This window comes from Ursus arctos, unplaced genomic scaffold (genome assembly GCF_023065955.2).
Source record: "Ursus arctos isolate Adak ecotype North America unplaced genomic scaffold, UrsArc2.0 scaffold_24, whole genome shotgun sequence".
In the NCBI taxonomy this organism is placed as follows: Eukaryota; Metazoa; Chordata; class Mammalia; order Carnivora; family Ursidae; genus Ursus; species Ursus arctos.
The window spans coordinates 22,775,675-22,802,733 of NW_026622919.1; the positions used below are offsets into that span (position 1 = coordinate 22,775,675).

At 51.0% G+C, this 27,059-nt stretch overlaps 1 protein-coding gene and 1 long non-coding RNA gene across 4 annotated transcripts in view; one reads left to right on the forward strand and one right to left on the reverse strand.

Annotated features, from left to right (window-relative positions):
• Nucleotides 1-192: 192 nt before the first annotated feature.
• SP2 (Sp2 transcription factor) lies at nucleotides 193-25,062 on the forward strand. The gene is made up of 7 exons (XM_026513037.4): nucleotides 193-274; nucleotides 13,449-13,525; nucleotides 14,231-15,205; nucleotides 20,464-20,776; nucleotides 21,982-22,156; nucleotides 22,382-22,575; nucleotides 23,785-25,062. The coding sequence occupies exons 1-7, from the start codon at nucleotides 268-270 to the stop codon at nucleotides 23,883-23,885; spliced, it is 1,842 nt and encodes a 613-aa protein (XP_026368822.1). The 5' UTR covers nucleotides 193-267; the 3' UTR covers nucleotides 23,886-25,062.
• The window catches only part of LOC113265564 (uncharacterized), a 30,847-nt gene continuing 4,690 nt past the window's right edge, over nucleotides 903-27,059 (reverse strand). Inside the window, exons 2-5 of one of the 3 annotated variants that reach the window (XR_007191171.2) lie at nucleotides 16,354-16,477; nucleotides 12,907-13,034; nucleotides 1,182-9,016; nucleotides 903-1,082 (exon numbers count right to left, since the gene is read on the reverse strand). This is a non-coding gene — a long non-coding RNA (uncharacterized LOC113265564). Of the gene's footprint in view, nucleotides 1,083-1,181; nucleotides 9,017-12,562; nucleotides 13,035-16,353; nucleotides 16,478-27,059 lie in introns of those variants that run through there. The other 2 variants (XR_008961222.1, XR_003320069.4) reach the window with 2 other exon arrangements.

The window sequence follows — 27,059 nt, forward strand, 5'->3', positions numbered from 1 at the left end:
CGTTCACTCTTCAGTAGTTTTCCGGTTGGTGCCCTCTACCGTCCATCAGTGACATTTCACAGGTCTATTGGCTAAACCAACGTCGCTCTAGACGCCTCTCTTTGATTGGTTATTAGTGCTGTCGGTCCCCAATGTACTGAACTCTTATTGGTGAAAGCTGCCGTCGCTCGGGCGGTGGCGGGCTCCGGGATTGGCGGGTGCTGGGCGGGCGGTGTCAGGCTCTCGGTGGCGGCGGAGGCGGCGGAGGCCAGGGAGGAAGATGTCGTAATGAGCGGTGGGTCCTGGCCGCTGCCGGCGGGGTCTTCCCGGCCCCCAAGGGCCGGGAAGACGGGCAGAGGCCGCAGGGACGGGAAGCCGGGGTTGGGGGTTCCCCCCTGGGGCCGGGCCTGGCGCCGGGGCCCGGCTTCGGGAGGGGCGGGGGAGGGAGGATTCCCGCCCGAAGGAGGAGCGGGGCTGGCCAGCCGGGCGGAGGCACCCGGAAGGGGGCGTTCGACTCCCCGCCCCCTCGGAGCCCGCTGGGCGGGAGGGTGGCTCTTCCGGGGGCTGGCGAGAGGTGCGGGCACCCGGGCGGGCCTGGCACCCCCTCCGCCGGGTTGCCGACCCGCCTCAGTGCTGCCCGGCCCGTGGCCATACCCTGGGTCCGCTCCGAGGAGGCGGCCGACGCTCCTCGCGCTTGCCCTGTGTTCAGGGGACCCTCTGCACTCTGACTCTAGGTGCCCGCCAGCGATTCAGGGACCTCCCGAGTGCAGAGAGGGGCAAGGGAATGCTTGAAATGCAGACCGCGCGAACCACATGGGCACTGCTGGGCATAGAACCCGACCTGGTTCCCGATATATCCCAGTGGAGAGATGGTGTCAGGACACTAGGGCACCCCCTAGGACAGATGACTTCTCGCTTTAGACTGCGGAATGGGCAGAAACCCTCCGTTTAATGTTTTTACTTGGGTCTTTGAGCACCAGCTAGATACATGCAAGCTCTTAGCAGAATTGTGAGCCGTTTAAGAGCTTGTTGACAAGAGTTCCCAGCCTGTTGGCTGATGCTCCGTCGGGGGGACTGTTGATTCCCAAAAACCAGGTGCAAACCTAAGGAATGACAGGAGAAATAAAACAAAATGGATACTTACTTTCTTCCTCCACCCCACCTCCAACCCCATTGCTGACTTGAGGTTTTCAGCCTCCTACCTGTGCTTCTTGGCTTATGTTCCCAGTGGCTTTCTAATTTTAGTTGAAAAGAAACTGTGTCTTCTCCTCTGGGCAATCGAGAAACCTGTCTTCACTGCGTTCCTTGGTTTCTATTCCAATATACCCTCATGTTTGTTTCTTAATTAACTTGATCCAGAGGGACTCCCTCTGGCTTTTCTCGGTGCACATTCTCCCAAAGTTTGTTTTTCTTGAGGTTACTTCTTGCTCACTTACTAGTTGATTCCTAGAGAAAGGGAGGGAGGAGCTAGGGATCTGCTTTAAGCAATGAATTGGCTCATGGTCCCCCATTACCCTGTTTTTAAGGGATGATTTACGGGTGATGACTGTTTGAAGGAACACTAGCATGCACTGTCTAAAACTTGCATGTTCTAACCCAGAAGGCATTAAGTATCATAATGGAGGGCTAGGTGTTGAGTTGGTGTTTGGGGTAAGACTTTTAGAGCTAGAAAGTTTGGGGTGTTAGCCAGTTCACAGGGAGGCTGTTAAAGGAACAGTGGTGGAATCCATACCATAGAAGCCATTTTGATTAATAACACAGAGAAACATGTTGTCTGCAATAAGGTATGTAACTGCAGTGTCTTGTTTTAAATTCTGTGTGCGATGAAGGGGGCAAATCTGTCAGACAACCTAGCGGTTGGGCTGATGATGTCAATGTTCCAGTGGCTTCTAACAGGCATTAATACCTGTTGGAAATGGATTCTCATTGGCTAAGGTGATTGGTAAGTTTTCAAATTCTGGTTCTTCCACTTGGTTGTAGAGAGGTTTAACCTCTTCATTTGAAAGCAGCAGCAACAAGAAGAAAAAAAAAAGCTGGTCTGACATAATTATGAACCCCCTGAGCTAAAGACACAGTGTCTTTGCCAAGGAGACCCAAGTGGAGTTAGCTTATAATCAGATCGTCACCTGACTGCCCTGTAGGGAGAACTGGCTCCAGGAAGAAGAGTTTGGCATCAGTGTTGACAGCACATAGACTGGCCAGTTTTGTTTTTGTTTTTTTGTTTTGTTTTCCCTCAGATCCTATTAGTTTGGGCCTCTGGAGCCCTGTCAGAGGAGAGAAGAAGCTGTAAGAAGATTTTAGCGAATTATCTGGGTAAAGGAGCTGCAGGGCATAACAGCAGATAGGGTAGTTCTTTGGATATCTTGGCCTCGAACTTCCTCCTTCTTCTGTTGGTTAGTAGTAGCCCTTGGAGAAGCTGCAAGATCCGTGCAGCCTGAACTGTCCTTTGCCATAGGCATGTGATAATTCGAGTTTGCTTTAAGCAAGTCTTGCCCACCCTTATGAAGACATTCTAAACTTGTTGCCAACCAGTAGACCCCTGCTATTGGCTTGAGTTCAGCAGTCTTCTAGACCTTTGTCACCCCATTTCTATGATGGAAATGTAGCATGTTCTTTTATGACTTCTCTTTGCCCCCTCCGTTCTCTGTTTACACACAAATTGGAAGCCTTGCTTCCAAAGATTGAAAAATGTAATTATTTTGGAGGGGGTGGGCAATGGCCACAGAGTGAAAGATGCAGAGAGACACTGCTTTAAAGTATGTATAGAGTATGAGAAAGTGTAGAGATGTGAACACTTCTGAGTTTCAATGATTATGTGCCGCAGTTGAAACCTTGTGGGCTGAAGACTTGAAGTAAAATCTATTTGGAGAAACTCCAATACTTTCTTATGAGTTTACTGGGTGATACATCTGGTTCCTTTGGGTAGCTTAACTGGATTAGGGAACTTCTCCTAGTAAGTTCTAAACTGAGAAAACTTGGCCTACCTGCTGGACCAAATCAGTACAAGCTGGACTGAGAAATGGACATCAGGATGGAATGCATTTGTTGATGTTTTTGCTTATTTGTTTTTTTGCTATGAATTGAGAGGGTAAAAGCATGGGACACTACCAACTCAAGGGCATTGTCAGCCTAAGTAGGGAAGGGATTAAAGATCGCCCTAGAAGAGATGCTCCTAGGTGGTACTGGTAGATTTGTTCTAGTTGACAGGATTCCAGAATGGAAAACTAATGTCTCTGCTGCCTCACGGGATGCTGGGAAGATAACCCAGGAGCAAGCTCGGTCAGCACTCGCTGCTTGGGGGAAGCCACGGCCTCTACCACATGTCTAGGAAGTGCTCTTTCTCAGTGCTCCACGGCCGCCCCTGACACGGGGGATTACCGCGCTTCTCATCGGGGCGGGCTCCCGGCTGGCGGGCTCTTGGGAGACGAGCTCTGCTCAGGGGCCATGGAGAGTGAAAGGGCTGAGTGCCCAGTTTAGATGCTGCTCAGTCTGTCCCCGTGAGCGGCTCCGAGCAGCATGGAGCTGTCAGGGCTGTTTGTGTCACCGGCAGAGCATGTGTGTAGGCCCAGCTGTTTGAATGCTTCCTCTGGACACCTCATTCCCTTAGCTGCAGTTTCAGCGTCAGAATCGCGTGCTGTACCTGGCCAGAAGCCTCACCACGTCGCAGTGCCGAGGTTGGCTTGGGTGACTGTTGTGTTGGTTCTAAGGGCTCTGAGATGCCCGTTTGTCCTTAGGCCATGATTTAGGCCGTTAGGTGGCCTCTTTGATTTCAGCCGTGGGGTTGAAGCGGCCCAGGAGCCAGCAGCAGGCACTGGCCTGCACCCTGCCACATGTCCCCTCTCTCGAGCTTCCTCTTTGGGGTATTTGTCACATCTCCTCTGGGGCTCAGTGGAATCACAAAGCGGTTTCTCAGAGAGTGTGGCTAGGGAATAAGAGACAGCAGGGTCGTGTGATTGGAAGTGGACTATTTCTGCCCCTGGTCAGTGTCTAACAAAGTCTTCTCAGATTGGCCTCAACACAGACGGAAACATTTCCCAGCCCTCAGAACACTAAATGGTAAGGCAGGCCTCTCTTCCCCGGGGGAAATGAAGTCAGCAGTCATCTCCGAACCTGTCCGCACCCAGGATGAATGCGATGAATGCGGGAGTGACTCAAATAAATGTGCCAAAGCAGAGAAAACGTGTTTGTACAGAATGCTCTTCCGGGGGGAAATGTGTGTCTTGCTTTCTTTTTTTCTCCCGATCTCCAAGACAGTTCTGAGGTCAGTATTCTTTGTACCATTTCCTGGGGCTGCTCTGTCAGAGTGCCGAGTTTCCACCGCCCCCCGCTGCCCTGGGTCCCCACTCACTTCTCCAGAGTCCCTTCTAGGACCACTGGGTGTGACCCAGGAGGATACAATCTAGCAAGTGACAGTCGCATTTTGAGGAGGGTATCCATATACCCTCCAGGTGCTCTCATTATCTGAACCCAGTCAGAAAAGAACTCCCCCCACCCAATGTATGTTAATCAAAAGAAGCATTGAAATGGGGTGCCTGCTGTGTGGTGATGAGGTGTGGGCTTGGAGCTGTTTGTCCAGGAGCGGGATTGGACCGTGCTGGTGTGCACACAGGCACTTGTGCCCTCGTGAGGTGACTGGCAGGCTTGAGAGCTCCATCTGGGCCTTCATCAGCTGAGGGACCTGGCAAGTGGATCCCAGCCTCGTGCCAGGACACGCACATCTGCGGGTTTTCTCCTGTGGTTCTTAAAACTCCCATTTAGGCTCTCCCGCTCTGCAGCCTCCATGATTCATTCATTCGTCCATTCAGAGAGAATATACTAAGCACCTACTGTGTGCCAGATAGGAGGGCTACGTCAGTGGGTAAAGCAAGGGGATATCCCTGGCTTTAGCAAGCTACATCTTAGTGGGCGACGGTAAATAAGTAACTCCTCGGTATGAGATGATGGATGAGAAGTGCTAAGGAGAAAAACAGAACAGAGGACAGAAGAATGTGCAAGGGTGCAGTTTGTATAGGATGGTTAGGAAAGTTTCAGTGAGAAGGTGACGTGTGCGTGAAACCAGACAGAAGGGAGAGAGTTAGCCAGGCTCAGTCTGGGGTCAGGGGTGGAGGGTGAAGGAGAACAGCAAGTGCAAAGGCCCTGAGAAGGAGCCAACCCCGGCATGTCGGGAAACCGCAGGGAGGCCAGTGTGGCTGAAGCATAAAGGGGAGTGATGGGATAGGTCAGAGGGGTCACAAGAGACAGGTCACATAGGGTCCTTATGCGTTGTGGTGGTGACTTTGGTTCTTACTTTAAATGCGAGAGGGGATGCGGGTGGGGGCGTTCGGAGCAGAGGAGTACCCTGAAGTGTGATGGGGCTCATTCTGGATGCATGTGAGGAATAGGCTGATGGGAGCAAGGTCGGAAGCCCAGCCAGGAGGTTTTTGTACTTAACCAGGGGAGAGATGATGCAGAACAATGTGGGTGATAACGAGGGGTGCCGGTGAAAGCAGTCAGATTCCGAATGTATTCTGACGGTAGAGCCACAAGTGTCTGCTGACTGTCAGACGGAGAGTGTGGGGAAAAAGAAGGGGCAAGGATGACTCGCAGGGTTTTTAGCACCAAGCCGCTGGAAGGACGGAATTCCAGCCACTGCATGGGGAAATTTGAAGGAGACACAGAATGAGAACGATATCAGGGGCTAGTTAGATTTGAGATGCTTGTTAACATACCCACGTGGAGACGTCAGTAGGCAGTTGGATATACAAGTCTGCAGATACCAATTTGGAAGTCATCATTACATAGAACCTGTGTATTGTTGCTTTTTAAAGCCGTGAGGCTGGATGAAAGCACTCAGGAAGCAGGTGTAGACAGAAGAAAGGTAAATGCTGAGACAGCACCCTGGGGCCGCCCAACCAATCAGGATTTGAGGAGAGGAGGACCCAGCAAAGGAATCTTTGAGGAAGTAGCTAGAGAGGTGGGTCAGCCTGGCAAGTGTGTCCTAGAAGCCAAGTGAAGAAAGTTTCAAGAAGAAAGGGGTCTGCTGTCAGATCAACACATAGAATGAAGCCTAAGAATTAATTAACTGTTAGACTTAGCAACACGAGGTCACTGGTGGCACGAGCAGTTTCTGTGGCATGGGCAAAACCTGGAGCAGCTCCAGGAGTGGCAGGAGAGGAATTAGGGGCAGCAATTACGGGTAACTTGCAAGGGGTTTTGCTTGAAAGAGAAATAATGGAACTTAGCTGTTGTAGGGAATTTTAACTTCTTAAAATGAAATAGTGGGCCCACATAAGGGTCCTTAGCTGAAGCTGGGGTCAAAGTTGGGCGCAGGGAAGACAGGATGGCTCCTTAGGTGTCTGGGTAGAGACAAGGTCTTCATTTCCACCCTCCTCCTCTGGTCTGAGGCATGAGCAAGCCACCACCCACAGCTGTCCTCCTGAATTGGAAGTCATGAAGTTCCTTTTACCCTTATTGAGCTCTTCTGTATGGTTATTATGGTGCTGGAGACTTGCTTCTCAGCGGTTTGGAGTCTTTAACTACCAGTATTGCTGCTTCCTCTGTGCAGGCCAGTTCTCTTAGCTCATTTATGAACGCCCTTTGAGGTCCAACTTTGTTCTCTTAAACTAGCCATGGCTTGCTTTTCCCTTACCAGCACTGAATTCTTCCAGGCCAGGCAACTGGGAGAGACTGGGCTTAGAAACTGTTTTGTTGGCTTCCGGCCCAGCCGAGCTGACCAAAATAGCCCGCAGAAGGACTGTTTGTGCAGAGTGAAATTCCTCCAGGGGAAATACCGTAGCGCCTGGCCAAGAAAGCCATGGTAGGAACCCATGAGGCAAAGAAAAAAAAGCCAAGTACCCCCAAGGTCTGGCTATGGAGTTTGACCCAAGTTCTCTCCAGAGGGAAAAGAGCTTCCTAAAGCCTATTGTGTTATTTCTTAGGACCCCTTCTCTGATTCCTTGTGTATCAGGAGTCGTGTTCTCAAGTGAAAGACCAGTGGAATGGCTCTCAGTCTGATGGCCAGGGCTTCAGGGTCCTGTCTGAGGCCTCTTCCTGGTGCTCCCGGAGCCAGCCCATGGAAGGACTTCTAGGACAGATACCACTCCCTGCTCTGTGATGGGTGTGAGTGCTACGAAGGGGGCGGTGGGGCTTTATACACTGGCGTATAGCAGGGGCACTTGATCCATGGGAGAGAAGAGGTCAGGAAAGGTTATTACCTGACTGAGTTATAAACCAAGCTCTGAGGACCGCAGTTGGCCAGATAAAAGAGAGCACGCGCGTGTGTGCAAACTTTGGCTCCAAGTGAGAGAGTAGTTCCAGAAATGGAAGACACTGACGTGCCTGTGGGGAGAGATGGAAGAGCAAGAGAGGAAGATAAAGGAGCGGTAGAGGGGGGTAGGGCAGATGGTTTTGGCTTTTACAAGCTTATCATAAGATCATCTGGAAGGTATTGAAGGGTATAATCAGGGGAGTGGCTGGATGGGATTTGCATTTTAAAGATTCTTCTCTCACTGATTGGAGGCTGGATTAGAGCGGGCAAGGCCAGAGGCTGGGGAGCCATTTTGAAGGCCTTGGGCGGTAGTCCAGGCTGAGCAGAAGGTGCTTAGTTACAGGGTCATGGCGAAGGGGATGGAGAGCAGTGAGTGGATTGGAAAGAGGTTTATATTTAGGAGGTAGAATCATGAGGACTTAATGAGTCACTGGCGATGAGGATGACGTTCAGGTTTCCTTGTGATTAGAAACACCAGAGAGAGGCTGGTTGAACCAAAGCCTCATCCAACCTGCAGGCGCCGAAGGGCCTCTGGGTCGTGTGCTGGGCGTGGTGTGGCAGTGCGGTGAGAGCTGGCCTGGCCCACCCTGGAACCCTCCTGTGAAGATCGACAGAGGCATTAAGCCCATGATTATTTGAAGGGTGGCGAGGGTTACCAGAGGGGTTCACCTCCTCTCAGGGGTCTAAGTAAATGACATGCTGGATCCGGAGTGGGCTCTCAGTACATTTTGCTGGAAAAAACCAGGCTGAGACCTGAAGGGTGAGTAGGAATTAGCTAGTGAAGTGAGAAGAAAGAGCTCTGAGCAAGGAAAGGGCAGCAGCAGAAACGAAGACTGCAGGGGGGCCTGTGGAGGCTGGGGATGAGAAAGCTGGGGAGAGAATGGCCAAAGGTGGCAGCTCAGTGTGGCCAGTCCTGTGGCCCGTCCAAGCGGAAGGCCCATGAAGGGCTGGTAGGTGTACCTGTCTGCCACTCAGGAGACCGGGGCCACATGCAGACCCGGGAGTCGTCAGTCTGTGGACAGTACCTGCAGCCTTGTCTGTGGGCATGGTCACTTGTGGACCGGGTATTGGGAGAGAAGGAGGGGTGCTGAGGAGCAGTAGTACTGAAGGGTGGCAAAAGGAAGAGGAGCCCACAAGGGGAAGAGGAGGCCAGAGAGGTAGGAGAAGATCCGTGGGAATTTCGAGGAGGAGGAGATAGGCAAAGAGTCAAGAACTGCTAAAGAGTGTCTGTTGGATCCAGTGATGAGGAGGTCCTCGGTGACCTGGGCAGGAGCAGTGTCAGCAGAGAGCTGCGGCTCAAGGAAAGTGAGAAAGGAGGGAAACAGTAAAGTGCTGGCGGTTTTTCCACCAAGTTTGGCCAGGGAGGGAGGAGGAAAAGGCTGTAGGTGGAGGGGATAGTGGTAGAGACGGACGATCTGTCCGTAAAAAGCCGGAGGCTCGGGATGCCTTTTCTGCAGGTGTTGGAACTAAACTGGCTTCCAGTATGAGGAAGGGAAAGTCAGAGGTGGTGCCGTCAGGCCCTAGACCCCACCCCCCAACCCCCCAGTCTGGAAGCCTTGCTTGATGCCATCGAAGTTCTCCTTGGAGCCTAAGAGAGCTACTGTTGCTTGTGTAATAAATCACGGTAAATCTTCACCAGCCAAGGGACTGTTGGGAAAGTTTTAGCCAACCTGAATTAATGAAAAGTCTGACTGACTGAACTCCTAAAGGAATGCTGCTTTTCTTTGAAGAATACTCAGTAAATCCCACTTACCGGGCTGCTAAATGTAGGTTTCAGTGACCGGATGTAAACTGTTAAAAGCAAATGGTACGATTAAAATGGTTGAAGTGAGATTATGCCCAAGAGCCCCTTTGCAGTCTTCATACACTAGCCAGCCTCACTCTGAGAAGTATGAAGACAAATTTTAGACACAATTTATGTCCGAATTACACGTTTAAATAGAAGGTTCCAAATTAATGAGGTTCAGAGTACCTTTGATCATAGTCCTGCAGTTACGTATCTACGCTACTTCTGAACCACTTTTCATTTTCAAACACCCAACTGGAAATACTTCTCTTTTCCCTTTCATGGTTAATCCCAGGATATCATTCTGCAATGGCAGGGAAATCAGTCTCTGTTTTGGTTGCCCAAGCCTGCAGCCCAGGGGCCGCAAAGCTCAGAGCGACTCTAGGAGAGATACTTACAAACATTGGTTTGAAACCTAGAGGATTATTTCAGGAGCCAGCTGGGGAGGAAAATGAAACCAAACTGAAATGGTACATCGAGCCCAGCAGTTCTGCAGCTTGCTTCAGTAAATGCTGCTGCTATAACTTCCCAACTGAGGAATCGCTCTGAGCCCAGCCCAAGCTCCAAACCGTTCTAGTCCACGGTAACAACGACCGCAGAGGGAGAGAGGAAGACAGGAAAGGGAGAGGAGTAAGAAGCACGAGGCCTGTTTTCATTTCATTTGCACCCTGTCCTATCCTAGTTCCGTTTCCTTAGCAGAAGATGTCTGCAGGAGAGTCATTCACCAATTTTAGTTAAGGGAACAGAGTCCAGGGGAGCCTCCTGGGAGGGCCCCTGCCTTCCCTTCCCAGCCTTGGCCGCCAGTAACTCAGCTTGTGTTTTTAACAGCAACATGGTCTGAGAATTTAGAAAATCTTCAAGATCATTTAGTCCAGCTTTCCACCCCATCTAGACATCCCATCTCCAACAGAGACACATATCCTGCCTCTAAACGATTCCAGGAAAGGGAGAACATCACCTCAAAAGGCAGCTAATTCCAGTTTTTGAAAAGTTCTCACTTCTATTAAGCTGAAACCTGCCCTTTTAAAGTAAACTCTACATCCAACATGGGGCTCAAACTCACAGCCCCTAGATCAGAAGTCACACTCTCTAGCTACCAAGCCAGCCAGGCACCTTAAAATCTGCCTTCTTGATGTTTCCAGCCTGAAGTCTTTGAACCACGTATGGGATAAAAGCACTGGTGGATATCACTGGCCACACCATTGCTGCTGTGCTCTGAGCAAGCTCCAATGGAAAATGCCCCTTTCAAAATATCCCTCAGAACGAAACCTGACACTCCAGATGTGGCCCAAATGTGCCGAACACACCAGGACGATTATTTTTATTCCTTTATGATTGAACTTCTGGAAATGCAGCCAAGATTGCAATAGAGTTTTGGCCACCGTATCCAGATTCTGTTGCCTCCTATTTAGCTTTGAGTCAAACCCACTGGGGCTTTTTCACAGGAGAACCACTATTAAGCTCTGTTCCATTCTATATGCATGTGCATTTTTTTTTTTTTAAAGATTTTATTTATTTATTCGACAGAGATAGAGACAGCCAGCGAGAGAGGGAACACAAGCAGGGAGAGTGGGAGAGGAAGAAGCAGGCTCCCAGTGGAGGAGCCTGATGTGGGGCTCGATCCCATAACGCCAAGATCACGCCCTGAGCCGAAGGCAGACGCTTAACCGCTGTGCCACCCAGGCGCCCCGGTGTGCATTTTTTTTTTAACCCAAGTGCAGGGTGTACTCAACGTCAAAGTTTAAACCACTGTTCATTGATTACCCACTGTGTGCTTGCTGCTCTCCACAGTAATTACTGACGCCTCCCAGGATCCCAGGAGGGTGCTGTTCTCCGTCCTGTAGGCGGCACAGTGAGCCTGCGAGGGATGCCCCAGCCACCCTACTGATGATGGCGTAACCCCAACTCTCATTTAGGTCTGGAGCCTCGTGCTCTAAAGCACTGCATATACTAGTTTTTAGAGATCTCTTTGAACCCTAATACCAACACCCAGTGTATTTATAATCCTCGGTTTTGGACATCTGCAAGTTGAACTTGTCTGCTTGGCCTTCGCTTGGTTTTCCAAACTTGAGTGGTGGATCGACCACTCTAACGCCGCCTTTTCCAGCCTCTGGGGCACAGAACCAATTTACTGAGTCACAGCCAGCATGTAAAAAGATGAAATAGAGTAGAAGAATACCGAAGTCCATCACACATAGGAAGGGCAGACTCTATTTCAGGAAATGCACTGCATGAGCACAGGACAGGGAAGCGTGTGGGTACGCACATACTGGGTCTTGACGTAAACTGTTTTTAACTGTGGTTCATGGTCTAAATAGTTTGAACACCACTGCTCTAAAGGAAAAATGTTTTTGAGTCAACTTAGATTGTTTTCATTATAATGCTGCAACTTTACTTAATTAGGCACAGAAATCTGTTTATCAGCTCATTGATCTAGCTCCTATAAAATTAATTAAATAATTACCAAAAAGCCAGTAAAAGTCACATCAAGAGTCTCATTCTGGGAAGATGACATTTGATTGAACCCAGATCACTGCTGTCAGCGTAAGCACGGCCGACTTGACACTTTGGGCTCCTTGAGTTTCGCACGCCTACCCTGCAGTGTCTCGTGCCAAGCAACACACTCCTCCCACGCTTCTGAGGAGCCGTCATCCCTCACTTTGCAGAAATGTAGCACGAATTAAATGTGCAGAATTAAGTTGTCTTAATTAGCCCACGCAGTCAGAGTGGTGCCACCTGGCACCAGTACAGTTGGAAACACACACACACACACACACACCAGCCCTGAAGCAGGCAGCCTGGTAAAGCAGCAGTCACCCAGTGGACGCTCATTTTTAAAAGATGACCATCACAGTGATAACACAAGAAGAAAACATTCTGGCAGAAAAAGCATGTGCCTCCAAGGGGACGCTGCAGACCCTCGTCCTGGGACCCACCCATAGTTTGAGACACCCTGGTTGCCCTTGCAGCAGCAAACCCCTCAGGATGGGAGGATCTCAGCACTTAAGGGGGAGGCACATCCGGCTTTGCCCCCAAACTAGGCTGTCCTGCCTGTAGTTTCTTCCCTTCTTGTTCATAAGAAGATGTCAGATACCTTGTTGAAATAAAAAGCACAGTGTATACCCTTCTCTTGATGTATCCATGCAAAACCCCATGAGACAGCATGGCTCTGCTTTTGCAACCCTGTGCTTACTCCTTACGATCATTGTTTCCTTCAGTAATTGTACTGTGCTGTTTGGTCATGTGTTCTCGGATTTTGCCAAGGATCAGTGACTGCGGTATTTCAGGATCTCCCTATATGATTTTGTCCAGAGCTGCCCTTTGACTTCTCACACGGTTTATTTCTCGGAAATAATAACCTTGTTTCTGTATTTCCCGAAAGTCACTTTCCAAAAGCTCAGGATGCAAGTCTCACTGCCTGGGGCCCTTTTCCTTAGTGATTTCTGAACTACAAGATGGCATAGATTCTCCCCCCCCCCAATTCTTATGATTTCCACTTTACTTTTATTTCTCTTATATCAGATTTAAGTTCAGAGTAGAGATTCCCTTCATTACTTCCTCAACATTATTTTTATTAAAAAAAAAAAGCAGAATAGAGTATATTGACTGAGGGAAAATGAAAAAATCCAGAAAAACCAGGAGAAAAATTCTTTAAGTCAAGCAAAATTCTACCACCAAGAGATCATGAGTTTTAACATTTCAGCATTTTCAAAGACTTTTCCTGCTGTATTCACATACAGAAATACGTACACGTTCAACAAAAACAGAATTTACTCTATTTTCATTCTTCTCATTATATTCAGTCATTAGTTCTAGTCTTGAAGCCTTTGGGGCCATACCTGTTATCCTACGTAAATTCACTTAAAGCGGTGACCCATATGCGGCAGATCGTTACCTGGGCCGTGGCGCTTTTGCAGTGAGGGCTGAGCGTAAAGCACCTCAGACTTCCTCATGGGGCAGGTGTGTCTTTGTCAGGGATCCCGGCTGAGAGACGCTTCTCTCCCAGGCTGGCTTGGCATCTGGCTATAGCAGGAGTGAGCGAGAAGCTTGGGTTAGCACTAGAGGATTAACCGGAGTTGCGGGGGTGCGGAGGACCCCCCTGCTCACCAGATGGGGATTCCGACCTAGCTAGAGGGAGTCGGCCGTGCCCTGTGGAGACAGCTCCATTAGGTCACTGAAGCTGGTCTTGGCAAAGGCTCGTATCTTGGTGTTGTCCCAGGCTTTATGATGCCCGGAGACAGGACCAGCTGCCCTCACAGCCCCGGATGGAGAAGGCAGAGGAGATACGGGGTGGCTAACCTTGAGTGGGGAGGTGTGAGGAAAGGTTAACCTCTCAGAAACAGCAGCAAAGAGAGGCAAGAAGAGTATCTGAGGCCGGTGGGCCTGGGTTCCGTTTGGAACCATCTTGTGCATTATTCCATCTCTTTCCCCCAACAGATCCACAGACCAGCATGGCTGCCACTGCCGCTGTCAGTCCCAGTGACTACCTGCAGCCCGCCGCCTCCACCACCCAGGTGAGCGGGCAGCGGGTTCTGAGGGCTGGGGGCTGCATCAGCCTGGAAGCACGCTCAGAAGCTGACATCAAACCACCACAGAAAACTCTGTACTGGCTTGCTATAAACACCCTGGGATATGAGCCCCGGGAAGGTTCGGTTGTCTGTTTTTTCTGAACGGAGAAGCCAGGGCCACTTACCTGAGGTGGCATCGTTGAGTCGGGGAAAAGCAGGATTAAACTCAGTGCCCCTTCCACCGGACCCACTGACCATACACTCCAGAGGCTCTGTCCTTGTTGCCTCGAAAGAGCAGCCCTCTCCGCTTTACCAAAGTGTTTATCCTTCCTGTGACCCAGCCCTTCCTCTTTCCCTCCCTCCCTCAGTCCTTCCTCAACTGAGGAATCAGTGGCCCCTTAACCCCTATGGGCCAGTGGACTTCTGCCTGAGAGCTGAGGATGATTCCGTGACCCCCTGAGAAGCAAGGCTGGTGGGAAGTAAGGGTATTCACACTGTCATAGGGGCTTCTAGAGAGTTCCTTCCTGAGAAAGATATTGCCTGTTCTTTCTCCCTGAGAGGAGGAGGAGCCAGCAGGGAAGGGGAAGATGTCGGCACCGTGCCGACCACAGAGGCGGCGAAGAGCCTGCCAAGAGGAGAGGACCATGAAGGGCAGAGGGTGGCCGGGCAGCAGGTTCACGTCTCACCTTTCCTCCGCTTGTTCTCTCGCAGGATTCCCAGCCATCTCCTCTAGCCCTGCTTGCCGCAACATGTAGCAAAATTGGCCCTCCAGCTGTGGAAGCTGCCGTGACACCTCCGGCCCCCCCCCAGCCCACACCACGGAAGCTTGTCCCCATCAAGCCTGCCCCTCTCCCTCTCAGTCCTGGCAAGAATAGCTTTGGAATCTTGTCCTCCAAAGGAAACATCCTTCAGATCCAGGGGTCACAGCTGAGTGCCTCCTATCCTGGGGGGCAGCTGGTGTTTGCTATCCAGAACCCCACTGTGATCAACAAAGGGACCCGATCAAATGCCAATATCCAGTACCAGGCGGTCCCTCAGATACAGGCGAGCAATTCGCAGACCATCCAGGTACAGCCCAGTCTCACCAACCAGATCCAGATCATCCCCGGCACCAGCCAAGCCATCATCGCCCCATCACCATCCAGTCACAAGCCTGTCCCCATTAAGCCAGCCCCCGTCCAGAAGTCGAGTACGACCACCGCCCCTGTGCAGAGCGGGGCCAATGTGGTGAAGCTGACAGGTGGGGGCGGCAACGTGACGCTCACTCTGCCCGTCAACAACCTTGTGAACACCAGCGACTCCGGGGCCACCACTCAGCTCCTCACGGAGAGCCCCCCCACCCCACTGTCTAAGACTAACAAGAAAGCCAGGAAGAAGAGTCTCCCTGCCTCCCAGCCCCCCGTGGCCGTGGCCGAGCAGGTGGAGACGGTGCTGATCGAGACCACTGCAGACAACATCATCCAGGCGGGCAACAACCTGCTCATTGTTCAGAGCCCCGGTGGGGGCCAGCCCGCCGTGGTCCAGCAGGTCCAGGTGGTGCCCCCCAAGGCCGAGCAGCAGCAGGTGGTGCAGATCCCTCAGCAGGCCCTGCGGGTGGTGCAGGCGGCATCTGCCACCCTCCCCACCGTCCCCCAGAAGCCCTCCCAGAACTTTCAGATCCAGGCGGCTGAGCCGACGCCTACTCAGGTACCACACGCACCCTCTGCTCCCGCCTCCCTCTCCTTCGCACTGAAGGGCTGGCGCTCCGTTCCCCCTCGGCTTGCTTTGCAAGGTGACGCTGATGCATCTCCCAGCTTGACCTGAGTGCTGGGAGTCCGTGTTGTCTGGGGCAGGCAGTGAGTGGCCATTTCTGCCCACACGTGGGGTCTCTTCAGTTCAGAGGGTTACGTACAGCTCATCCTTAGAAATCAGATGAGACATCCCTATACACCTATATTGTCCACTTTTTCTTTTTTGGGAGTCTTCTTTGGAGGGTGGGTGGGGGGCAGATCTATACTTTTTAATAATAAAATTTGCTTTTTTATGTAGAAAACTACATACTCAGAACGGTAGCGAGAATGAAACGAATTTCAGTCAGAACCATAGAATTTGATGTAAAGCAAGAAAACGAGAATTCTGGTCATTGCTAATGGCAAGAAAAAAAAATTGGAAGACACAGCCAAGCTTGATGGCAGGGACACTTAGGCTAGATCCATCTGGGATGTTAATAATTCAATAAGAATGTTCTTATTGGGGCTTCTGTGAAGGTGCTGTATTACTGTGGAATCTATTTGGCTCTGTGAGGCGGTTTTACTCTCTGTGCATGTCTAGTAAATGCCAGAGATTATGCCCATGGTGCAGATGGAGAACCTAGAACTCAGGAAGTATCCAGGAGCTCATAGGGCATAGATGACAAGAGCCAGGATTCAACTCAAATTTCTGACTTTAAACCCCACACTCTTTTCCGCTTTTCACCTTGACTTGCTGCTTCTCGGTGTGGCAGGTGGTACAGTTAAAATTGAGGACAAAGTTGTTGCTGTTGTTGTTGTTGTTTTAAGGACCTTTTTAAATATAAGAACAGAGCTCCTGCCATTGAGGAATTTATAATCCAGTTGTCTGGAGAGAGAGAACTGAGGCATCACAGCGAGTGACAGTAGTGAGTTGTGTCCTCTCCTGGGTGGAAAAGGAGTGCCCCTAAGATCAAGCTATGGACATGGAAGTCACACAGGAGGAAATCTGAGGCCTGCCCTGGAATGCCTGTGCACTCCTGGCATATCCTGTGTCGCCAAGTGATTTTCCTTAAATTGTTTAATTTACTTACTAGAATTCCTATGAGGTTCCATTACTAGACCTACCTTACAGATGAGGAACTGAGATGATGGCCGCTCAGGGGCACACATCCTTGGCGGTTCGTCCCCTCCCGTCCATGAGGTCCCATATCTTGAGATTGATGGATGCAGGGCTTAAACCCAGGTCTTCCTAAGGAAATAATCATACATATGGAGAAAGTTTTAGCTACAACATTATTTCTTTTTTTTTTTTTCTTAAAGATTTTATTTATTTATTCGACAGAGATAGAGACAGCCTGCGAGAGAGGGAACACAAGCAGGGGGAGTGGGAGAGGAAGAAGCAGGCTCATAGCAGAGGAGCCCAATGTGAGGCTCGATCCCATAACACCGGGATCACGCCCTGAGCCCAAGACAGACGCTTAACCGCTGTGCCACCCAGGCGCCCCACAACATTATTTCTTAAAGATGACGTAGTTTTCCAATATCCTGAGTGCTGTATATTATACAACTAATATTCTGTTAACTGTAGATGTAGGCAGTTTACAATCTTATAGCTAACTAAATCCCTGAAGGTAGGGCAAAGCACATGCACATTTTTTCAAGAGGTATTATATTCTGTATCAGAAAATGGGCAGTCCACAGCCTGAGGTCAAATCTGGCCCGCCCTTCTGTTTTTATAAATAAAGTTGAATTGGAATGCCCGTGTGCGGCATTTGCACTACAAGGCAAAGACCTCATCATGACCTGCAGAGTTTAAAACAGTCAACTCGCTGCCTTTTACAGAAAAAGTCCGCTGACCCCTGCTCTATATAACGAACAAAAAATGTTCTAGCAACAGAAACTTCAGATACACAGAAAATAGCAATGATACGTAAAAAGGCACGATGAGATTTGTGTATTCGTTAAGAGATGACATGAGGTTTGTTTCTTTGCTTTTAACTGAGAAACACAGTCCCAAATAACCCAGGAATTAAAATAACCCTAATCAAAATCACAGCCGGATTTTTTTTTTAAAAAAACAATTAACTTTTTGCTTCTGGATCATTTGAGTGTAAGTTGCCACCATAATCCCCGTCACTTCCAAATGTTTTATGGAAAGTGTCCCATTATTACATGCAAGGACATTCTGCATGACAACAATACAACCATCAAACCTAAGAAATTAGTGAGGAAACATGCTAATGTCTTTTGTTCCCCGGTCTTTACTTGACGTTCATACTGTGACACTTTCAAAGGCTATAGGCCAGTTATTTGGAGTATGTTCCTCAATTTAGGTTTGTGTGATGTTTACCCATGGCATGTGGATTGTGTGGTTTTTTTTTGGGGGGGGGTTGTTGTTTTTTTGTTTTTAGAACTATCACAGACGTGATGGTGTGTTCTCACTGTACCCTAAAAGTGCGTGTTTTCACTTTGTCTCAGTACCCGTGACGGGTAAAGAGATGCTTGCCAGATTTCTGCACCTTTTTTTTCTTTGTAATGAATTAGTATTTTGTAGGGAGATACTTTGAGATTATGTAAATATCCCATTCCTTATCAGACTTTTTCCCACTTTAGTATCTTTTATTATGATAGAGATTTTCTTAAAATTAAGGTTTCATTCTAGAAGAACTTTCTATTTACAGAAAGGTTGCAAAGGTGGTACAGACAGTGTCTGTTTCCCTCTCGCTTGGTTTCCCCCATTGTTAAACATCATTAAGTTACCAGGTACCTTTGTCAAAACGAAGACACCGACGTTGGCACATGACTGTTGGCTAACTCCACACTTGATTTGGATGTCACCAGCTTTTCCATTTATGTCCTCTTTCTGTTCCAGGACCCAGTCCACATACCACGTTGCCCTTAGTAGGCATGTCTCCCCAGGCCCCTCAGGTGATAGCTATTGGTCCTTGTTTTCCATGATCTTGACAAGTCGTGAGGTGTATTGTCAAGTATCTTACAGAATGTCCCCCACTCTGGGGTTATGGACTTTTAGAAAGAATGCTACAGAGGTGAAATGGCCCTGTCACATTATATGAGGAGCGTGTGATATCCGCATGATGTCCTGGTGGTGCCCTGTCCCTGATGTTAACCTTTATCGCTGCTTAATGCAGTGTTTGCCAGGTCTCTTCATTGGAAGTTGCTACTTTTCCCTTTCTTTGTTCTTTGGAAGGGAGTTGCTAAATCTCCCATCTTCGGGGGTGGGAATTAAGCTCTCCATCCTGGAAGAGAAATTATCTACATAATATTATTTGGAATTCTTCTATAAGGAAGAGTTTTTTCTTCTTTGTGCATTTACTTTTTTAATCGTTCATTTCTAGCAGTAGAGGCTCATGTATATTTATTTTATACTTTGGGGTATAATCCAGGACCATGTTATTTATTTTGTTGCTCACATCGTTCCAGCTTCGGCCATTTGGAGAGCCTTGAGGTTGGCCCCTGCATCCCCTGGCAGACTCCCACCTTTTTTTCCTTTCTTTCTTTTTTTAATCAGCTTTGAGATACTCACATACCATGAAATTACCCTTTTAACGTGTACAACTCAGTGGGTTTTAGTATATTCACAGGGTTGTACACCCATCCCCGCTGTAATTTGAGAATATTTTCATCATCCCCAAAAGAGACCCTGTACCTTTAGTAGTCACTCCTCATTTCCGCTTTCCTCCAACCCCCCTGGCAACCACGAATCCATTTTCTGTTTCTACGCATTTGCCTATTCTGGACATTTCGTTTAAATGGAATCTGACAGTAGGTGATCTTTTGCAGCTGACTTCTTTCACTTAGTAATAATGTTTTCAAGCTTCATCCCTGTTGTGGCAGGTTGTCAGGGCTTTGTTCCTTGTATTTCTTAGCCCCAGCCGGGGATTGACCGTTCTTCTTGGACAGTGTGGTAACAGTTGTTTAAGTCTGTCATTCTCTTCTCCATTTGTTTATTTATGTCTATAGGGACTATTAGGTTCTCATTTTATTTAGTGGGTTGTAATCCATTAGTATTACGATTTTGATGTTCAGGTTATCCCGTTTGGCCAGTGGGAGCCCACTTGAGTTGGCTCCTGTGTCCTTTCCCCATGTTACCCCCATTCCTTGAGGACCTTCTTACTTGCTGGTACCACAGGTGTTCCAAGCTCTTGTACTGTCCCTGCCCCCAAACCTGGAATCAGCTCTTTTCTCCAAAGAGCCCTGGTTCCTTTTACTGGAGCATGATATTTAGAAGCTAAGACCCGGGTGTTGGGTGAGCTCATTGCCCCTGGAGTGTTGCTGCTCCCAGCCCTTCTCAGCGGACACAGCCAAGAACTATATAGAAATACACATACGTATATATGTACACGCATGTAATGCCTGGATAGATAGATACAGGTGTAGACACACACGTACGCCTACATACATACACACATTTATATCTGTATTTCTCTCTCTATATCGAAACCCAAGAGTTTCCTCTGATTCATATCTAGTGCCACACATTTCACTCTAGTTTCTCCCTTTCCATATTTGTAAACTTCTCTGACAGTGAGAAACCTCGTTTCCTTTAGCCTTATTATATTCCTCTCTGGATCTCAGCTCTCTCACGTGGACACACTCCTCAGCCTGCTGGGGCAGCGACACCTGTGCCCAGCCACGGTCATCACTGCCCCACAAAAGCCCTCCTCGTCCCATTCAGGCTCTAATGTGCATATCTTGATGACTTTTGAGACACATTCCCAAATTTCCCTCCAGCGAGCCCAGACCACCTCACACTCCCACTCCTGATGTAAGAGGGAGTGCCTGTTTCCCTGCTGTCTCACCAACAGTGAGCATTACATTTTATTTCTCCATCTTTGCCAATCTGAGATGGAGGACAACTGTTTCTCATTGATCGTGCCTCCTAAGAGCTATTTTCCTTTGTTTGGTGGCCATTCACAGTGCATCTTTGGTGATGTCACCATTTAGCTGCCTTCTGATTCTCTAATTCTGAGGGCTGGCGTTGTATTTTTCCATGCTAAGGAAATTCAGTGTTTGGTTTCCATTCAACAATTAGCATTTGCTACCTTAATACGGGGATGCCTTCGGCAATGTGTGAATGTAGGTCTGGGCCAGTTGGAGAAGACTTGGATGGACCAAGAGATACCCCCACATCTCACTTGGGCGGTGGCAGGGGGGTGACAAAGGCAGGGGCCCAGTCTCTCCTGGGGCACTGACCCTTTTCTCTGGCCCTTCCAGGTCTACATCCGTACGCCTTCCGGTGAGGTGCAGACGGTCCTTGTCCAGGACAGCCCCCCAACAACAGCTGCAGCCACCTCCACCACCACCTGTAGCAGCCCTGCATCCCGTGCTCCCCATCTGAGTGGGACCAGCAAAAAGCACTCGGCCGCAATTCTCCGGAAAGAGCGCCCCCTGCCAAAGATCGCCCCCGCCGGGAGCATCATCAGCCTGAACGCAGCCCAGCTGGCAGCCGCGGCCCAGGCCATGCAGACCATCAACATCAACGGTGTCCAGGTCCAGGGCGTGCCTGTCACCATCACCAACACCGGCGGTGAGGGAGGGCCCCTGAGCCAGGGTGTGGGCAGTGGGCCTGTTTGCGCCGCCCGTGAGAACTGTGGGCCAGCCCGGGGTTCCCAGTCACCACAGCGAGGATACTGCCCATCATTTGCCTGCCCCTTCCAGCTTAAGAGTATGTCCACTTGGTCCTTAAAGTCACCCAGTGAGATAGTTTAAGACACATGTTGGCCCCACCTGACAGCTGAAGATCTTGAATACGATGGAGAAGTAAGATGTACTCAGGAAAACCCTCCAACTAAACTACACATGCAAATTAGTTTGGTACAGACCCGAGAGGTGTTCAAGGGAGGTCCCAGGTAAAGGGACTTGAGAGGAGGCTTCTAGAAGGAGACAGCCTTGAGTTAAGGTGGTAAGGAGAGGATGGAGCCTTTGGCAGTGGGCATGGCTTGTGCACTTCGGTTCGGTAGTAATTTGGTAGTATTTCCAGTGTGAAAGTGCCTTACACATAATCAAAGGAACATCGTTGCTATGGAGCAAAAATGGTTCCTTGCACTTTAGCTGGCTGTTCTTTAACCGGGTGAAGAGCACTTTTCAAGGTAGTGCAAGCTCTCCAAATCTCCTCCCGTCATCCTTGCATGAGCTTAGGGCACTTACGCATCGCGCATCTAGGTTAAGGGCACGGGATGCCTCCACCCTGAGAAACACCAGTGTGAGGTCAGTGACACTCCCCCTGCTTTGAAATGGTTTTATGCATGTCAGAGAGGACTTGATTTTGTCCTGGTTTCTCACTCTTAGTACCAAAAATCGCTGGGGACCTTCCTGAGAGCAGAGTTGGTACCTCACGAGGGCCTGAGCTTGGAGGAGTTTCCAAAGAAACACTCCAAGACAAGCCAAGACAGGAGCCTTCCCCCCTGCAGTCATGTGGGCTGTGTAGTGACTCAGGACGTCGACTGTGATCTCAACTGCCTGGGTTCAGATCCGCGTCCTACCAATGATAAGCTATGACCTTGACGTGTTATTGAGCTTCAGGCCCCTCCACTATAAAAGAGGAATCATAGTGTCTGGTTTATGGAGTTAAGAAGGTGAAGCAAGTGAATACATTTGAAGCCTCGAAAACGGTATCTGGCCCATAAAAGCGTCACACAAATAGCTGCTGCCATGACCACCTCTATGGTGGGCAGAAGGGCAGAAAGGCGTCCGGCTTCCGCACCCTCAACGGTGCCCCCCCGTGCGCTACAGGGCAGCAGCAGCTGACGGTGCAGAATGTCTCCGGGAACAACCTGACCATCAGTGGGCTGAGCCCCACGCAGATCCAGCTGCAGATGGAGCAGGCGCTGGCTGGGGAGGCCCAGCCTGGGGAGAAGCGGCGCCGCATGGCCTGCACGTGTCCCAACTGCAAGGATGGGGACAAGAGGTAATGTAGGGGTGGGGGTGGGCCAGACCACCAGCCTGCCACGTGCCCTGTGCCCCCCAGCCCTTCTCTGGGACACAGATGGAGAGGGGATGTCCTCCTCACCCTTCCCGTGCCCTCGGACCTGACCTCGCATCCTCTCTCCATCCTGTCCTGCCTCCATCTTCTACCTCCTCCCTTTCTTGGCTTCCCGTTCCCTCCGTCCCCGCCCCTCCACCCAATTCCCAGGTCTGGAGAGCAGGGCAAGAAGAAGCACGTGTGCCATATCCCCGACTGTGGCAAGACTTTCCGGAAGACGTCCTTGCTGCGGGCCCACGTGCGCCTGCACACCGGCGAGCGGCCCTTTGTCTGCAACTGGTTCTTCTGTGGGAAGAGGTTCACGCGGAGCGACGAGCTGCAGCGGCACGCCCGCACGCACACAGGTCTGCCGGCCGCCCCGCGGCACCCTCCAGCCCGCACCCCCTCCGCTGCCGACAGCGGCGTCCCGACTCCTGGCCCTGCCGAGGAGCTGCCACGCTGAGCGAGAGCTACAGACTGTTCTCAGGGGGGTCAGGATGACCCAGGAAGTTCTTTCAAGCCTAACCTTTATTGCAGTGTTTCCCAAAGGGAGGTCATTTACCTGACCCAGCCGCCACGACTTCCGCCAGAGCCCGTAGTCACTTATTTCACCAGTCCTGACGTAGAGGGCCAGGCACCCTACAGGGCTTTTTACCCAGGAACTGATTTAATCCTGGGAGTGACTCTGTGGGGAGGGCTCTTTGACTGTGCCCATTTTACTGAGGCCTGGAGAGGTGGCCGGGTCACCCGGGTAGTGACTGGTGGAGCTGGGTTCAAGCCAGGCCCTCTGGGTCCCAGGTCCATTCTCCTAATCACTTTCCCACACTGCGTTTCCTACTATTTACCAAATGATTTCCCTCACATCGTTTCACTATTTTTACTCATTTGTGTCCAGTGCCATCTGTTTGACCCTTCAGGCTTGATATCATAGTTACAGAACTATATAAAATATGAAAACGTCCGTCCATCTACTACCAAATGCCGCTGCGGGTATCTCCAGCGGCCCCCAGCACACACTTTGAGAACCGCTGCTAGAGCGAGGGCCTCCGTGAGCTGACCCCTGTCCTGGGACTGCCGTCCTGGGACTGCCGATGGGGCACAGGACCTGAAGCTGAAGCCCCTGGCCGTTGGGGGGCGGGGAGGGGGGAACAGATCTCACGGGCTACAGAGTCAATACTGACAGCAGCAGCTGGCAGGTCGGCGAGGAGGGGGCCTTTCCTAGGAGGGGGAAGACGCAGAGCCAAGGTTAGTCACAGGGATGGAGATCAGAAGGAAGCAGGTGACAGCCCTACACAGGAAGAGCCCTAGGTGCAGGTACAGGGGCCCAGGTATGGGCGCTTCAGGTTAGGGAGGAGGGATGGGATCAAAGGAGCCGGCAGAAGTGACCTCACACGGGGAGGAAAGAAATGAGAACTGCCAGAGGGTTTAGGTGAGTAGACCATAGGGAGCGGATGTGGAAGCAGGATGTGGGTAGAGCAGGATGACAAGGCGGTGCCAGCTTTACAGGGTGCCCCTCACACCTCACACGCGCTCCCTTGTCCCCGCTCCGAGTGACATGCATCTTGTCTTCCCAGGGGACAAACGCTTCGAGTGTGCCCAGTGTCAGAAGCGCTTCATGAGGAGTGACCATCTCACCAAGCATTACAAGACCCACCTGGTCACGAAGAACTTGTAAGGCCAACTGAGGCGAGAGGCCCCGAAGATACAGTCCCTCATCTGTGTCCTGCCTGGGCCCCTGGTGGGAAGGAGGTCCCTGGGCTGCCCTGGGCCCCTCCCTTCTGTTCTGCGACTGTCCCCACAGGAAGGGGCTCTGCTGCCCTGTCCTCGCCTCCTTCTCAAGCCCCTTGGCTCCGCCCTGGCCCTCCCCTCTCACCTCGAGCTCCCGGCCTGCCCAGACCGTGGACGTTGGCCGTGCCCAATGAGACGTTCTAAACCAGGACGAGTGGGAACCCTTATTTCCAAAGGAAAAACATGAATTTCACTCCGTCGAGGAGCAAAGTGAGCCCCCCCAGTCCTCTCCCCCCAACACTGCCGGAGTCGCATTGTGCCATGTCTCTCTCTCTCTCTCTCTTTCTCTCTCTCCCTCTCCCTCCCTCTCCCCCTCCCTCCCCCGCCCTGCCAGCCACCTCGGACACCCCGGGACCCCGCGCCCAGGGTACCACTGGCACCCCCCCCCCCCACCCCCGGAGAGGCTCACGGGGCTGCCTCCACTCCACATGCCCAGCCCTGCCACAGCTCTCCTCCAGCACATTCCAACTTTCTATTTAAAAAGTCAAGCTACCCACTGATGCCCTTTTTCTATGGAGAACGTTGCCTTATACTCTACTTCAGATGATGAACACTGTGTATTGTGTGTGCTTTAAAGTTTTATTTAATTGCTCCCTTCTTCCTGTCCTCGTTACTCACCTCCCCCACGCCTGCTTCAGTTTAGGGTTTGGGGGGCATTGAAGAGCATATGGATTTTTTTCTCACTCTAGCAATTCTCTTTTCTAAATGACACAGCATTTCAACTCAGATCTGGATTCAGATAAAAACACCTTCACCTCCTGGCCCTCTCCCCCCTCCCCCCATCCCGCCCCAGCCGGCCCCAGCTCTACTCGTGTACAGTGTATATTGTATAATGGACAGTTGTGTCTACTACATGTTTAAAAACATATTGCTTGTTATTTTTGAGGCTTTTAAATTAAACAAAAATCCAACTTTATTTTTAGTTGTAACTGCTTGAGGTATGTTTTATGAATTAAGTGACAGATTTGTTATCCTTTATTAACGATGTACTTTGTTGGTCAGCACTGGGCTGACAAAAATTTTTTCTTGCTAATAAATTTAGTTGCCTGAGGCAAAATCTGCAACCGGGCAGTGCAGCTTCTTTTATCTTTCCCCTCAGAGAGCTTGGAGGGGGGGACTCCAGAAGAGGGAGCCCTGGCCTCTCCCAGCCATCCGCAGGGAGACCAAGGCAGGACCTGGCCCTCCTGACCTCAGCAAATGCAGGCCAAAGAGGGCAGCGGCCACACGGACCTCCTGGCCTTGGCACGAGCCCCCAGAGCACCTGCCTGGCACCGCGGGGCAGGGCCTAGCGCAGGCGTTCTGCTTCTGTGAGCCAGTGTTCGGGGCACCAAAGCTGCCGCACGCTCTGCCCACAGACTCAAGCCACGGCAATGCCTTCCTTACGAGCGGGAGAGTTCCTCTGCTCAACTCCCCAGCCCCGGGAGAGAGAGAGAGCCAGAGGGACCTTGGCGTAGTCACTTCCCGGAGGCTAGAGAGTCCGGAGAAAAGGCAGTTCCCTAAGGCCAAGATCCCTTCCCAGGGTGGAGGGCTGGGAGCCCAGCTTTACCCAGGAGAGGACCCCGGCCACGGATTGTGGTTTTCGTCCGTCCCGCACCCCAGACAGGGCAGCACAAGTGCTGCAGCTCTGAAATTCTGGCGGGGCTCCTGGGGGGTGGGGACTGAGTTCTGAGGAGGACTTCGGTGCACGGGTGTAACGCTAGCGGGGCCAGAAGAGCATCCGGGCGGAAGGGAGAGGTGAGTCACACACAGAACGGTATGTGCTTTCTCCTTGTAACACCGGGCCTCTTCCCGTCGAAGGGACACGGCGAGGGTCGCTGCTCTGCGCAGGAGCGGCCAGGCTCGGTGTTGAGCTGTCTGCTCCCTCACTGTGTCCAGGCACTGGCGGCCTGCCTTGGCAAGCAAACGGCTTTTCCTCAGAGCCAGTCCACCCTCACCTCTAAAGAAAAGGTTATGATCTCAGAGAGATCACAGGTTCTCTGCCCCTGATCACTACACAGAAGCCCTTCGGGTGAAACCGGACCGACAGCTGCGTCTACCTGGCACCGAAGCCTCGGCCAGCTTCCATCAGTCCTCTACCTCCTCGCTGCACAGGCAGGGGGAAGACGTGAGGAGTGTTTCTCCCTCCCTCGCGTGTGGGTTACGAGACTGGAAAAGTGTCTTGCTGTGTCCTGAACTGGGATTGGTGGAAAGAAGGGGAATAGTAACACATTGCCCACTTTTTGCCACATTTCCCCCCTTAGCTTTGCTCTGTGGCACAAAGAATGATCCTTTCCTGAGAGCGGATTCCAAGCCATGTGTTTTTATGCTTCATGTGTGGAAACTGACCCAACCCTTGGGCAACCTTTGGCGATGAGGTGCCAGCCCCCAGCAAGCAGAACTGCCTGTTGGCACTCGGGATTTCCCTTCTCCAGTGAGATACTCAGGTTCGGAAGTTAGGCCTATCTCTGCCTCCCATGGGTGCCTGAGGCAGTCAGGGAGTGGGAGAGCGCATTCTGCCCGGTGTGGGTGATGGCGTGAGCAAAGAACAGGGAGACTGGTGGCAAGTGAGCCCTCCGCGGCCTTTATTCTGCCCTGATTTACTGGAGATTGCTGGTGGGGGGGAGGGGGGTATGCCTGTTGATGGCGCCATGTGGCCCCAGCTCACCCCAGGCCAGAGGCGTCCCCAGGACACCTGGTAGGCCCTGGTTGAAAATCTGGGAGCAGGCCACCCCCAGTAGCTCAAGAGTGGGGGTCATCCTGCCCAAGTTCCCTCCTCTGCCTCCTTTCCTCCTCAGGGTCATCTGCCCCAAGGCCACCCCCCCATCGCACCCTCCTGTCTGCTCAGTGATGCTCAACACTGTGGCTCTTTGGCCCCAGATACTAGGATTACACGCCCAGAGGGAAAGGGAGCTGGGTCCCTCCTTTCTGAGATCCTCCCTCCTGAAGGCAATTCCAGACAAAATACCTTCAAAAAACAAACAACTAAGCCAGCAAGTAGAGCTCAGTCCATCTTTACAATCACCTTCTGAGGGCCCTTTGAGGCCCCACACTTGAGTCTGACCGAGAGCCACAGGCAGCCATT